The 14736-nt window shown below is 49.9% G+C and overlaps 1 protein-coding gene across 3 annotated transcripts in view; it reads left to right on the forward strand.

The window, feature by feature from the left end:
- The window catches only part of CHD6 (chromodomain helicase DNA binding protein 6), a 183262-nt gene that overhangs the window by 41991 nt on the left and 126535 nt on the right, over nt 1-14736 (forward strand). For all 3 annotated transcript variants that reach the window (XM_019550743.1, XM_019550740.1, XM_019550741.1), the window contains exons 5-7: nt 9597-9662; nt 10447-10505; nt 11206-11323. In XM_019550743.1, coding sequence (XP_019406288.1) covers nt 9597-9662; nt 10447-10505; nt 11206-11323 — 243 coding nt within the window. The remainder of the gene's footprint in view (nt 1-9596; nt 9663-10446; nt 10506-11205; nt 11324-14736) is intronic.

Raw genomic sequence — 14736 nt, forward strand, 5'->3', positions numbered from 1 at the left:
CTGGGCTTCTCTCAGCACAAGTCTATCTTCAAGCATGACCATGTTTCCCCATAATTTGGTGTCATCCATGAACTTGGCCAGTGAGCTCTTCACCCCCACATCCAACTCAGTGATAAAGATGTTGAAAAGTACTGAACCAAGCACTGACCCCTGTGGGACACCACTGGCCGCTTCTCGCCAGGATGACATAGATCTGTTCATTAGACTCTCTGGGTTCTATCCCACTTGATTGCACCCATGGATTGACCTCGCATACTGATCCCGTACTGGATCCAGCTCATGGACTGACCCCACCTACAGGATCTGGCTTACAGAACTGCTCCACACCATTTATCTGGCCTATGGGGCCAGAAGGTTGAGCACCATTACTGTAGGCTGCTACCATGGTGCCCCCATTCCTCATCCCTTAAATGAGGCTTTGTGGCTTCATCTGTCCAGTATCTTGTCTCTGACTGTCTAGTTTCTGTGGTAGAATGGTGCCCAGAGTCATGCCCAGAGCAGGAGGGTTGGACTCAATCTTTCAAGGTTCCTTCCGGCCCTTAATTTCTATGATTCTATGACTGTTCAGAGCAGACTCATGCATACTGCATTGGATGATAGGTAGGGACCTACCAAATTTGGGGTGGCTGCACCCAATGTTGTGGTTTGAACGTAGTGCCAGGTGCCATTTTCACAGCAGAGTGTGGCACCCGCCCCTCCCCCTATGCGGCCTTGTAAACTCCCAGGAAAGGTGGCCTATTTTCCCACCCATCATTTCATGAATGGGGCCACAGCTGGTCATCCATATCATATCTGTCCATCCTCTCTGTTAGGGGCAACTCCAGGGAAATCAGGCCTTGGGCCAGCAACACTTAACATGTAGAGGCATCCCATCCATATCTCACATTTTCCTACTCGTCAGCCTTGCTTCAACTGCACAAAATTAGTTGATGGTTGCCTTGGGTAGTACCTAGTTTGCTGCCCAGAAATCCCTGTGTGGTAGGTAAGGAAGTGGAGAGGTGAGGAGGACCTGTCTGCACTAACAAGCACTTCCTGCAGCACCAAAGCAAGAACAGAGACACAAGAGCCCCTCCATTGCTCACATACTCTGCAGAGCCATTTAGATAGAGAGCTTGTTAAGATTTGCTGCTCTGTAGTGACAAAATTTTGAGGGGAGGTAAGGAAGAAAGATTTGGAGGACAAAAATAGATTGGGGCATGTTTGTGCATTAGACATGTCAGTGCTGTTTAGACTGGAAGATTCCATGGCACCTTAGGAACTAGTGCAGTGGTGACAACAGAACGTGAACAGCTGAGCTGGGGAGCTGTCAGAGCTACACCGGGGCCCCAGCAATAGCAAGAAGGGGCCAGAACAGTGCCTTGGAGAATTTCCCCAATGAGAGGACTCAGCTCCTTTCTCTTACTTTAGAAGGGGACTTTTCAGGAGAGGGGGGGACCTCTTGGGAGGGGACAGACACATAGGAAAAGTCTGGTCTGGCGCAAGACTATCTGTTCTGGGGAGGGCAGAGTCTCTGTCCATTACTATTCTCCTGAATGAATGAGGTGTCCCATTACTAGGGCTGTGCAAAGCTTCAGTCCCTTATTCGATTCAGCCCAATTCAGTGGCCAAATCTTTGAATCGGAATTGAATCAGAGGACCCTTTAATCTCTCCGAATCAAATCAAAACCCTCTGAATCAACTCAGAGAAATTAAAAAAGATTTGGTGATTCAGACATAGACACAGCTTTAAATGTTTTTTCTACATACTTCTAGGTAGCAGGGGCTTGTGAATGCTGGGGTGCATAGAGTGTCCCACAGAAGCACAGGAGGGTGGGGCTCCCCAGTGCGCTCTGCAGCAGACCTGGAAGTGGGCCAGAAGCACTTCTGGTCCACTTCCGGGTCCACCACCGAGCATGTGGAGGCCCTGCACTCCTGTGGGATGCTCCATATGCCCCAGCATCATAGCATTCACGAACTGTGCCTGCTACCTCAAGGTCTGTAGAAAAAACTTTTAAAGCTGTGTCTATGTCTAAATCGCTGATTCTCCAAATCAGTATCGAATCTTCAGATTTGGGTTTGGCCATATCAAATCAGGGATGGTGATCAGCGAATCAAATCACTGTCCTTGATTCAGATTGAATCCTAATCAAATAGGGCCTGCTTCACACACCCTACACATTACCATGTATGAGACTGTCACATGTGAACCTGTAGTGCCCTAGTTTCCATCTTCACGTAGCCAGAGACATGAAAGAGAACCTCAGCTGCCTTACCACCTCTGACACATTTTTCCTGTGGCTACTCCTGTTGTGTTGGTGGAACACCCAAGCTAGTTACATTAGCAACATTGAGTCCACATTTTCACATGATGTTAATTAATTCCAGCTCTGTACACAGCAGCCTGCAAGACACCCCATGTGTAACACACTGTCACCAACTCTGCCAGCAGTGTGCTGTGTATCCTTAGGAATTCACCCTTCCAACCTCCTCAGCTTTCCAAGTAATATAATGATGTACCTCTCTTGCAAAGTAAAGGGGAATCCTCAGATAAGAGGTGCTGAGCAAGTGCAAAGTGTTATTATACAAAAGGGCCAAGACTCAGCAGAGCAACTGGAGCTCCACGGTACACATGCATACCTAGTGAGTGCAGCCTTAGATATTGATGATTTGGGACCACACTTCCCTTCTGCGCATAGATTTTGCATTACATTATGAAAAGTAGTTATGGCAGCAGACCTGATCAGAAGGTGAATGGCTGCATTCTAACCCTCAAGGGCACACCCTGCAAGAACAGTAATGGGTATATCCATCTCAGCTCTCCATGGAAAATGCACATTCTTGGAGGCGCAAAAGATAAAGTCAACTTACTTACCAACTCCTAGGGGTAGCTGGCAAACTGGCTAAAGGATGTAGGAACCAATCTGAAACTGAGGTCTTGCTGCCTAACACAGAATTAAGAGGAACCTGGTGCCTCAGATCTGGTTGGCTGCCCATGGTCTTAAGGCAAAGAAAACAGAATAAAAAAGGTAACTCAATCCTGGAGGCCTTGAGGAGGGGAGGAAGGGCAGCTTCTGACAGGATGCTTAGGGGGTGCCAGACGGAGGTGAAACCTCATTCTAGAGTCCTGGAGGATTATGAGAATGTGATTTATAATCCCTGAAAGCTGGGATGAGGGAGCCAGGGGTAGGGAGAAATCAGAGGTTCACCTGATACAGCTTATGAGTGCAGGTTACAGCTCTGTTCTGCAGAATCCTTCCTAGTGCCAGGAGAGGGAGGGAAGCTCATTTAGTTAATGGGGAAACTACACTAGTTGTGCTGAACTGGCCGAGAACAAAGTCTGTACAACATATGGAAAGGCTGATCTGTGCCAGGGTTTGAATTACACTTTGACTCTTGGGGGGAGGGGGTGGGCTGCAAAAAAAAATGTAACTGGTACTTTAATTAATAAGTCCACCTAAGTGAAGGAGCAATTTGATCAGAGAACCCCCAGGTTATTATTTTGAAATTTTACAGGGGAGCTCTCATCTCTTACGGAAGGGCTCAGCCCCCCTGAGCTCCCCTTTAATTCACACCCTGGTCTGTGCTAAGCCAAAACACCAGAGAGGCTGGCTGTGAAATACTTATCTGTGTAAATAGGGCCCTTGGCACTGTTCCAGAGTGAGAGCAGTCTTCATAATATAGCTGTTTGGGGGAGCTCCCACTTAGACACCTAGTACTGAAAAAAGTTAATAGGGAAACAAGTATCCAGAGAGCAGCTGGCTGAGTGGCACTTGTGTCTTATAGCCTGATGAAGTCAAGGAGCAGAGAACAGGGAGCTCTGTACTGCTCTAACTGTCTGCTACCACTTCACAGGAAAGAAAACCGCAAGCTTACTCCAAGGTGGGTGAAGACTACTTCAGGCATATGCAGGACAGTGGGTTCAGTATCCTGACCTGTCAATACTGCCTACTAAATTCTAACCTCAGGAAGAAGAGCCACTGACTGTGCCTGGGTCCAGATTGCAAGCAAGAACTCAGAGCAGTTACTCAGCATGGGGCTTGGCTGCTGTCAGGAGACAATCTCAATAATTCATATAGAGCAGGACAAATTGTGGTGAAAGTTGCTGCAGAACTCTGTACAATGCTCACTCCCACATCCATCCAGGCATCATCTTTGCATCAAAAATTACTATAGTTTCATAGTTGGTAGGGTCAGAAGGGACCTGAGCAGATCATCAACTCTGACCCCCTGCCGTGGGCAGGAAAGAATGCTGGGATCAAATGACCCTGGCTAGGTGATTATTTAGCCTCCTTTTGAAAACCCCCAGGGTAGAAGCGAGCACCACATCCCTTGGAAGTTGGTTCCAGATCCTAGTTGCCTTGACTGTGAAGTAGTGCCTCCTGATATCTAGCCTGAATCTACTCACTTCTAGGTCTAAGAAAATCAGAAAATTAGGGGTGGTGAGCCCATACACATGTGCCACAAGTGACATGGCAGCTGCTGTGTGTGGCATGTGTACCCTGGGTGCTCAATAAAGGGAGTTACTGGAATGGGGACTCAAGCATCTTGCTGCATGGAGAAGAGTGGCAGCAGGAGCTGCTCTGAGAAGTGTCTAACCCTTCCATGTCCTGAAACTTGCTGAACTCAGGGGGCTTGGATTCTTGCTTACCATGTAAAATTGCAGTAGCTGAAAGGCCAGGGAAGGATTAACCTGGCATTTGGCAGTGATGCCTCCTCTCACAGTCTGAGCCTCCCTGCCTTCATTCTGGTGCCTCAGCACTCACTCTAGCAATTACACCTTCAAGGTGGTGGGGATCAGCGTTGTACTTGGGGCTTAACTTGTGACACACAAGCCATAAAGGTTGGTATCTATTGCTTTAGATACTAGGGGGCACATTCCCTTTCAGAATGGCCTGAGTGAAAATCACACATAGGGGATCTTGGGCTCCCCTCAGGACATGCTGTGGGAGAGAAAAAATGGAACTTACAAGCCACTCTGTGCTCTTGGTGTCAGTCCCTTCCATATGGCATAGGCTTCTCTGGACAGGTCTATATGTCTCCCCTACTGACCCTGGGCTGGTGCTAAGAAAATAACGCCCACCTCTTCATTCCTGCTTGGATACTAGAGACCACCAGGTAGGTAGAGGAGATGACTTGGGGTGGCTCCAAGTGGCTTGGAGGAGATCTGAAGCCCCCCAAAGTGCCACTCTTGGGCTCTGTGATAGGGTCAGGGCCTAGGGGGTCAGGGCCACCCCTGCTGGCCACTCAGCCATGTCCCCTGCTCCAGTTCCTGGGGTACCCTTCCTTTTTACCTCACATGCCACACCTTGATGTTACTCATAAAAGTTTGGGAGGCTGTCCCAGGGCCTGAGAGCAAGCCCCGTGTAGTTCTGCCTTGCCCCTGGGGCACTCCTGTTATGGCCCATCTGGCCCTATTAGTGCCTCAGGGCATCAGTTGCCTTATGGGCTATTTGTGGCCTCCTTCCACCCCTGTAGCCATGTCCATGCCTCACGGATATCACTCTATCACTGTTTACCTTTGTGTATAGGCTTCAGCCTTCTTAGCCTTAGCCCACAGTCTATTCTGGCTGTAGAATATAGCTAACTCTGGCCTGGCCTTTCAGTCTTAGCCTCTTGTCAGCCTTTAGCCGCCCCCTCTCAGCTCAGATCCTAGCACTCTCAGCCTCTGGCCACCTTGGCCATCCTGCTTTTGGCCTCGGCCAGCTTCTGTGTCACATCCCTATTTCTGGCAGGGCTCAAAACCTGGCATGCCCTTCAGGTACCCCTATGGCCTCCGTACCGCCCTGTGGCCACATCCAGTCCTCCCGTCTCAAGCTTATTCACAACCTAAATACAAATGATTGCTTCACAACTAAAGCCTTCCCATCTCTGAGTGTCTGCCTCACTCCAGGCTGCAAGGTCCCCTTGACTCTCTCCTGGCAGCTCCATGGAGCAGCTTGGATGCTTACTGGTCTGTCTGCTGTAGGCCTCTCTCTCAGCAACTCCTCTTCCTACAGCATACAGGGCCAGACTGCCCTGCCAGCTCCCAGGCCCTGGTTTTATGGGCCCCAGGGCTCCAACACTTTCTGTCTATTGACTTTCCAGCTCTGTCCTGGGGTTGTGGCTAAATTAGCCTGTCCTGCATGCTGCAGCATAATTTAGCTGCCTTTCTTTAGCCTAATGAGCCTAGACTGTTCCTGACCCTGCACTCTCCCAGGGTCCATAACAGAACCCAACGTCCATGTCTGTTTTCTTGTTGCAGCTAACTGTTGTAGCCGTTGGCCCCCGTGGGGTACAGAAATCCTGCTCCCCTCTTTTATCACATGGTTAGGGTTCCCTGTTACAGGCTTCCACAAAATAGCCTCAGTGTGGCCCCAGTGCATGCATATAGGGTCACCCTCGAGTTGTGGACCCAAGGTTGGGAAGGAGGCCACATAGGCATGCCCTCTGAGCAAAGAGAGCCTGGCTATGATCTCCTCAGAGAGCATTGTGACTATAACATCCTAAAAGGGCATTTTAAGCCCTATATCAGCGGTTCACAAACTCTGACAGATCACATACCACCAGTTTAAAACAATGCAGCCTTAAGTACCAGCAGCAAATTTTTCATACACATAGATTACAGACTATGCATTAAGACAACATCAAAACCTTTAATAATCATAAAACATTGTAGCCGTATAAAACAATTGTAAATTGGAAAAAAGACAGTGTAAACCTACCCATCCAGAGATACTGTTAGGGATGTCTTTAGTGGGAAGGGTCAGCTTGCTTGACAGAGCATAATATTCAGATGTCTGGTGGGGGGCTGTGGGTGTGTGTGTGGCAGGGGGGGTTTGGAGCACGGGGAGGGTGAGGGTCCCCACACACCCTGGCAGGATGTGGGGTATTGTGGGTTAGGAGTGAGGAACAGCAGCAGGGCTGAGGACTGTGACTTGAGCATGCCCCCCTGGATTTGTGTCCCGCACACAGATCCGGGGGGGGCACATGCCCCCTGTGTCTTCTCTGGGTTATGCACGGTGGCAGGATTCCCCCTCGCCCGCTCAGGCGAGCTGCCTAGGCTCCGACCTTCCCACCACCTGCCCTGGGGCCTCATTTGCCCCTGCCCCACTCCTTCCCTTGCTATGAGGGCCTTGATCTGCCCCTGCCCCTTTCTTCACAGCACACTTACCTGCTGGGTGCTGCACCACACGCAGTGCTGCATTCCTGGCCATGTGCAGCAGGCTGTGGCTGGGCTCTGTTTGTGCGGCCCCTCCCCCTGGCCTTCCGCGTACCACTCACATGTCATCTGCATACCACTGGTGGTAACACGTACCATGGTTTGGGAGCCACTGCCCTACATGAATGAAGGGCTTGGCAACCCCTAGGCTTCTGAAGTTAGTTTGTACTTTGGGAGCTAGCTGGGGTCCTCTGAGCCCAGGCCTCCATAGAGTATCCTCATTTGCCCTCGAGGCCCTGTCTCTGTCAAAAGCCTCTTATGTTCAAATCACTGTGAGGGTTGGCAAACTCCTTTCACTTTATCATTTTCAGGATAGGAAAAAAACTCATCTGCAAGCCTCTTACTGACAAAATTCCCCCACAGCCTGTGCTTTGGTAGTGAGTATGGCTGTACTACTCCCCCATGGCACCAAGGGAAGTAAATGGAGTATTCTTAATGGCACAGAGAGAATTGTACAATGAGCCCTGGTGTGTGGGGCTGCTCCTGAAGTCATGAGCTCTTGTCTGTTCTGCTCCCAGGATCTTTGCTAAGCAGTGCTAGGAGGAGTGTGGATAATCCAGGCTGGAAAGAGCAATGTGCTCCCTTGAACAGCCTGTCTCCAGATATGTTGTAGTGACAGAGGAAAACAGTGGGCATGAGCTGTGAAAGACATGAGGCAGAGGGCTTATGTAGACAGAGATAACACCAGAGATCCTCATTTTCCCTAATAAAAACATTGCAAATTATCTGATAAAACCCCCAAAATCTGTGATTAAAACGAAAGGCCCCTAACTCCCCTCCACAGCCCCACGGGCCTGCTCATGTCCCTCCCACCTGCAGCCCTGCTTGTGCCCCTCACCTCCCCGCACAGCCTCCTGTCCCAGCTGTGCCGGAGGGGACCCCCCAGTTGCCAGGGCTATGGGGTCAGGGACCCTGGTCCCCCAGCAGGCAGTAGCAGCTGCTGCAGCAGAGTCAAGCCCCACTTCCACCTCCCACTGCCTGCTGTGGGCTCGGGTGGGGTGGGGCTGGCTCCTCCCCTCTGTGTACACTCCCAGGGGGCAGGGGCGGGCTGCCCGCTGTGGGCTTAGACTCCCTGCCCTGTGGCTCTCCCCTGGGGCATCTGCAGCCCAGCAGGTGTGACCCAGTACTGCAAGGCATAGTGGGGCCATGCTGGGAAATTGCTTGCTGCTGCAAGCTCCGTCAAGCTCTGTGCTGCCCTAGTGACATGTCCCCTGCCCATGTGGCAGCAACCGGGGCAGCAGCACGGGCTTGTGCCTTTCACTGTAGCTGCGTGGGCAGAGGAATGTGTCGCCAGGGCAGCGTGGAGATTGCAGCGACAAGCAGCTTTCCCGTGTGGCCCCGCTGTGCCCTGCAGCACCAAGTCACACCCAGTGAACAGCAGAGGCCTCAAATGGAGCATGAGACCGCAGTGGACAGCCTGTCCCCACCCTGCACACAGATCTGGGGGGCACAGGTCTCCCCTGTCCCCCCCCCCCGGAGTGCACACAGCAGCAGGAATCCAGCTTTACCCCCTGCCCCCTGGATGAGCTGCCTGTGGCTCCATCCCAAGCCCTGCACACCACCGGGCTGGGCAGTAGCCCCAACTCCCTCTCTCCCTCCTTATGGGGACCTCAATGCTGCCCTCAGCACTTACATAGGGAGCTGCTCTCCAGGCTGGCTGGCAGCTATGTGCATACATGGTGCCCCCTGCTTGACTGCCCTCCTGCTCCCTCCCAGGCCTTTTGCAGGCTGGAACTCTGCCAGGTGGCAGAAAGCTCTTTGCAAAACTGCAAAATTCACGGGTTTCTCTGTTAAAATGAGAAATCTGCATTTTCCTTTGGTAACGGGGAAAATTCAGTTTTCTCCATTTTTCCATGGAAAATGGAAAACCCAGATCCCTGGATATGACTGTGCTATGTATCTGTGTTCAGTGCCTGCAGTAATTGGGCTTGGTCACAGCTTAGGAATTGGAGGGGGCAGATGTCCCTGGAAGGAGAGGGCAGCTGAAGTCAGTGCTGCTTGTTCAGGACTCATGTTCTCTTGCATGCTTTGGGGTCTTCCAAGATCCTTGCATATTTATAGCTACTGCTGGGGAAAATGCTGTCCAATTCAGGGCCTTTGAACCCATCCCTGCCTGGATAAAAGATCTTCTGTGCAGCACAGCAGTTTGTGACACTCGCTCTCATGGGCCTGGGAAGCTTAGAAGAAAGTGAGTGTGGCCAGTACAGTACTGCATACTGGACCATATAGAGGATCTCTTTCCACTCTTTGGCTGCCCCTGCCTTCTGCAAGACTAACATGTTCATCCTGAGCTGACCAGCAAGTTGGGAAAGAAAGGGAGTGAGTAGCAAGCTCTGTGCTGTGGAGTGACAGGGTGGGGACACCATGTCAGAATGTCAGGCCAACACACCAACCTCTGCCCTCCCTTTGGTGCTACTAGGAGCCTCCTGAGGATGATGCCAATATAATTGAGAAGATCCTTGCCTCCAGAATGGTACAGAAAGAGGTGAGTGACTTCTTTCCCTTCCTGGGTCTGGAGGGAGAAAGAGGTCGTCTTCATAGGAATGTGCTCCTAATACTGCCTGCTGTCATTCAGAGGGGCTTCTGGTGCTTTTATGGGGCTAGAACTCCAACAATGTTTAGCCAAAAAAGTTAGCTTCTCTCCTCTGGATCATCCCATCATATCACTATCTCTCTTTAGGAATGGGCATGATGAGAGAATAGTTCTGACAGGCTAATGATGGGCCATGGTACCATGCAGTATATCTGGAGGGCTGAAAACTGATGCACCTAGCTAAGAAAAGTAGGAAGAAACCTTATTTAAGATCAGTATTCAGTCCCAGGAGGAGCAGGGACATAACAGACCTCCAGCCCTCTCTGGGGAGCTGGGTGAGGGTTAGGTGGGATCCCTGAGACAGCTGTAGGGTAGATCATCATTGGAGGTAGAGGGCTTTAAATGAAACCTGTCTGAACCTGAGCTGTATGGTTGTTTATCTGGTACTGATGTGCTTTTTTCATGGGGCTATTTCTTGTCCTTGGACCATGCATAGGAAAGTCCCTTCTTGGCAGCCTGGGGACCTTCCTGGCTTTTGAGAGATACTGAATATTTGGAGAAGGGGAGCAGTGCTTTTCTAGGCCCTTAACTGTCCTTCTGCTTCCACCCTGCCCTAGACAGGGCTGTACCCTGCACCCAGGCCAGAGGTTGCAAATTAAATTCCAGGCTCCCTGAGAGAAAGCCAGCCTTGCCACTTGCCTTCACTGGTGCTAACATGCTCACTATTTGATTTCAGGCTCACATGGGAGATTTGGCATATGAGATGGAGGAGTTCTATGTCAAGTACAGGAATTTGTAAGTGCATCGTTTCTGTTCCTGTTTACCTGTGCTAATGTGTATGCCAGTGTTTCTCAACCTTTTTTAGACTTGAGGCACCCTTGGATAGACTTGAGGCACCCCTTAGAAAATGCCAACTCTTAGTTTTCACATTTTTTGCCTACAGAAAAGTAATAGAGCAGTTTTTCTATTGCAGAGAACTCAAAAAGATCACAACTGTGGATTTATGTTTGAAACCTGTGGGTTTATCTTGTGAATCATGTTTGTAAACTTAACAATGCTAACATTGCATGGCACTACTTGGCACCCTGGTTAGGAACCAGGTGTATGCTAATGGAGAGAAGATATGTCTGCTCCATCCTGTCTTGCTCTTACAACCATCCCTGGGGCCAGGAAGGCTGTCAGCTCACTGTAAACCCAGCCAATGCAAGCTTTCCTGCTCTGACAGGGTGATTAGAATCCCTCCTGGGTTTCTCCTTACTTGGGGACTCCTTTTTTCCAAGCAAGTGTTTGGAAGCAGGGAGGTCATTGCAGCTTCAGGCCTGACTCCTGACTTGAGATCTGGGTCTCAGCTGTAGCAAGGAAGTTTTTTTGTAGTTCTATGTTATGATGTACATTGTAAGCCACAAGCTTGGAATTTTCAGGGTCCCTAAGAGGCTATATAATGAGTGGGACCCCTACCCATGAGACTTTTCATGTTTTGCTGCTTGTCCTGCAGCTCCTATCTACACTGTAAGTGGGCAACTTTGGAAGAGCTGGAGAAGGACCCCAGGATCTCTCAGAAGATAAAGCGCTTTCGGAACAAGCAGGCACAAATGAAGCATATTTTCACGGAGGTGAGACTAGAGCCTGGTGGGCTGGTATTTCTCATTTTCTTCTCTCTGGAAAGCTGGGCCTGATGTACTACTGAGAAACTGCTCAGGATTTGTAGAATCATAGAAAAGTAGCGATGGAAGGAGCCTCAGGAGGTCCATTAGTCCAGTGGGAGCCAACCTTTTTGATTGTGGTGGGCCATTAATTAACCCCACAACCTCCTTGAGCCCAATCCCCTTCCCCAGCCCAATTTGCTGCTCTGCTTTCTGCTTCTTGCCCTATTTGCCATTGTACTACTTGCTCCTTTTCTGGTCTGCCATATGCCCCACAGAAGCTGCCCATGCCACTTATGGCATATATGCTGCAGGTTGGCCACCCCAATCTAGTCAGACCTCGTGCTCAAGGCAGGATTGTCCCCATCTAAACCATCTTATAAAAGTGTCTAACCCAGTGGTAAAACTTGCTTCCCCCTCCCTGGCTGGATCTGGACCATGAGGCTCCTTGCAGGCCTGGTCCAGAACATGGCGAGGCCAAATCTGGTGACAGACTGAGTAGTAGCAGTGTTAACCTGAGCCACTCTGTAGGCCCAGGGAGCCATAGGTATTAATTCAGCTATCAGTCACTCTGCTGTCACCAAAACACACCCCACTGCAGCTTCAGACGCCTGTAATTCAGTGGTCGGCCCTGCCCCCAATTTCCTATCCCCTCAAGGAGCCCTTGCAAGTCATATTTTTGACACCTGTGGTCTAAACTCTTCTTAAAACTGCACAACAGCTCCCTTACACAACTACCAGGCACAGTGCCCCAAAACACCAAGAGCATCTTAACCTGCCACAGGTAAAGCAGGGGGACAAGGGCCCTGCTAAAACACACTTGAGAATTTCCAGGAAGACAGCTGTGCCCCTTGCTGCAGAGGAAGGCAGAAACACCCACAGTCCATGCTGAGCTGACCATGGGGTAAAATTCCTTCCTGACCCTAAATGTGGTGATTGATCTGACCCTGAGCAGAGAAGCAAGACCCTCTAACAAAGAACCTCTGAGTGTTTTAGTTCCAGTAGGAGCATGGGCACACCACAGTCAGTATTCCTTGCTTGGCTGCAGCCAACACCCAGTGCTTCTAAGGAAGGTGAAAAAAATATCTTGATACCTGTAGCACCAGGACTGGGGGAAGGTTCTTTCCCAGCCCCACATGACAGCCAGCAAAGTACAAACATGTGGGAAAACCAGAATACCCTCCACTGTGCTCTGGAATGTGGAGACTTCAAACACAATTCTATACCTCCTAACTGGAAAGTCAGAACCCCCCTTTCTGTCATTCTATCCCATCCATGAACTGATTTCCAGCTCCTTAATGTTCTTTCATACCAAGCCATGTGTGGAGCTCTACTTCATTCTCCAGCTGCTCACCTGACCCCAGGTGTGTTTCCTGCTTGGTGCAGGGGCCTGGACCCAATGATCTTCCGAGGTCCCTTCCAGCCTTACAATCTATGAATCTGTAAGCATGGCCATCTCCAAATTCCACATGTTCTAGGCTGCAGAGCTATTATGATCTCCAAGCAGTGCATATGGGGTGGGGAGAGGGAGTCTAGTGAGTGTCCAGCCATTCGAGGCATTGCTAATCCTAGTACATGCCTGACCAGTACTTATTCAAGTTTTTTTTGAAAACCTTAAACAAAAGAGATTCCATGGCTTCCTTAGGCAGTCTGTTCTACTGTCTCACTGTTCTAAGTGAAGAAGTTTTTCTTGGTATCCAATCTTAATCTATACTGCTGCTACGTGTCTTGTTCTCTGCGGCAACAGAAAAAAGTGTTCTGCCGCTTCCTTTCATAGATTCATAGATCGTAAGGCTGGTAGGGACCTCAGAAGATCATCGGGTCCAGCCCCCTGCACCAAGCAGGAAAGACAACTGGGGTCAGGTGACCCTAGCAAGGTGACTGTCCAGTCTCCTCTTGAAGATTTCCAGGGTAGGCAATTGCACCACCTCTGGAGGGAGCTTATTCTACAGTCTGGACACCCTAGTTATGAAGTAGGTTTTCTTAATGTTGAGCTTGTTGAGCCTGAAACTCCTAGTTTTCCCCAAGGGTTCCCAGGTGAACAATTGTTCAGCAAGCCCTTGATGTATGCCTCTGATGCAGCGGTAAGCTGCTACCAAATCCCCTCTCAGCCTTTTTTTCAGTCTGAGGAGTCCCAGATCCCTCAGCTTTTCCTCGCATGGCTTGCTGTGCAAGTTTCTGATCATACAGGTGGCCCTTCTCTAGACTCTCTCAAGCTTTACCACATCCTTGTTAAAGTGCAGCACCCAGAACTGGATGCAGTAGTCCAGCTGCGGTCTCACCAATGCTGAGCAGAGTGGGAGAATCATTTCTTTGGTTTTGCTGGAGATGCATCAGTTGCATGCTAGGGTATTGTTAGCCCCGCTGGCTACAGTATTGTGCTGCTAGGTCATGTTCATACTGTGGTCTGTTATTACCCCCGGGTGCCTTTCATTCGTAGTGCTGGTCAGGTTGGCATTTCCAAGCCTATAGGTGTGCAGGGGATTGTACATCCCCAGGTGGAGCAATTTACTTTTCTTGACATTGAACTTCATCTGGTTCTGGTCCGCCCAACTTGCAAGCCTGTCTAGGTCTGCCTGTATCTGCAGTGTATCTTCAAGCGTGACAACTTGGCCAGTGAGCTCTTCACCCTCACATCCAGATCATTGATGAAGATGTTGAATAGCATTGGACCAAGCACCACCCCCTGTGGGACACCACTGACCACTTCCCACCAAGATGACAAAGATCCGTTCATTAGAACTCTCTGGGTCCTACCCTGCAGCCAGCTTCCTACCCACCTGGCTGTCTTGCAGTTAAGCCCACAGTCTTCCAATTTTATTGCAAGAATATCATGGGATACCAGATAAAAAGCTTTTTGGAAGTTGAGGTATATAATGTCAACCTCCTCTCTCTTATCCAGATGAGTCACCTGATCATGAAAGGAGATGAGGTTGAACCTGCCTGCGATGAAGCCATGCTGGCTGTCACGTAGACTTCTTAATGAATTTTTCCAGGATTTTCCCTGGGATAGAAGTTAGGCTAATTGGCCTATAGTTACCCAGGTCCTTCCTCCTCCCCTTCTTGAAGATGGGCACAGTATTGGCCCTCTTCCAGTCCTCAGGGACCTCCCTGGAGTGCCACAAGTTTTGGAGGAGATTTGCCAGAGGTTCTGCAATTACTTCAGCCAGCTCCCTGAGCACTCTTGGATGAAATTCGTCCAGTCCTGCTGACTTATATACATCTAGTTTCTTTCATAGATTTCATAGACATTAGGGCTGGAAGGGAGGGACCTTGGGAGATCATCGAGTCCAGCCCCCTACCCAAAGGGCAGGAAGTCAGCTGGGGTCATAGGATCCCAGCAAGATAAGCATCCAATTTACTCTTGAAGGTGTTCAATGTAG

The sequence above is a fragment of the Crocodylus porosus genome, unplaced genomic scaffold (assembly GCF_001723895.1).
Source record: "Crocodylus porosus isolate Cpor-Errol unplaced genomic scaffold, CroPor_comp1, whole genome shotgun sequence".
In the NCBI taxonomy this organism is placed as follows: domain Eukaryota; kingdom Metazoa; phylum Chordata; order Crocodylia; family Crocodylidae; genus Crocodylus; species Crocodylus porosus.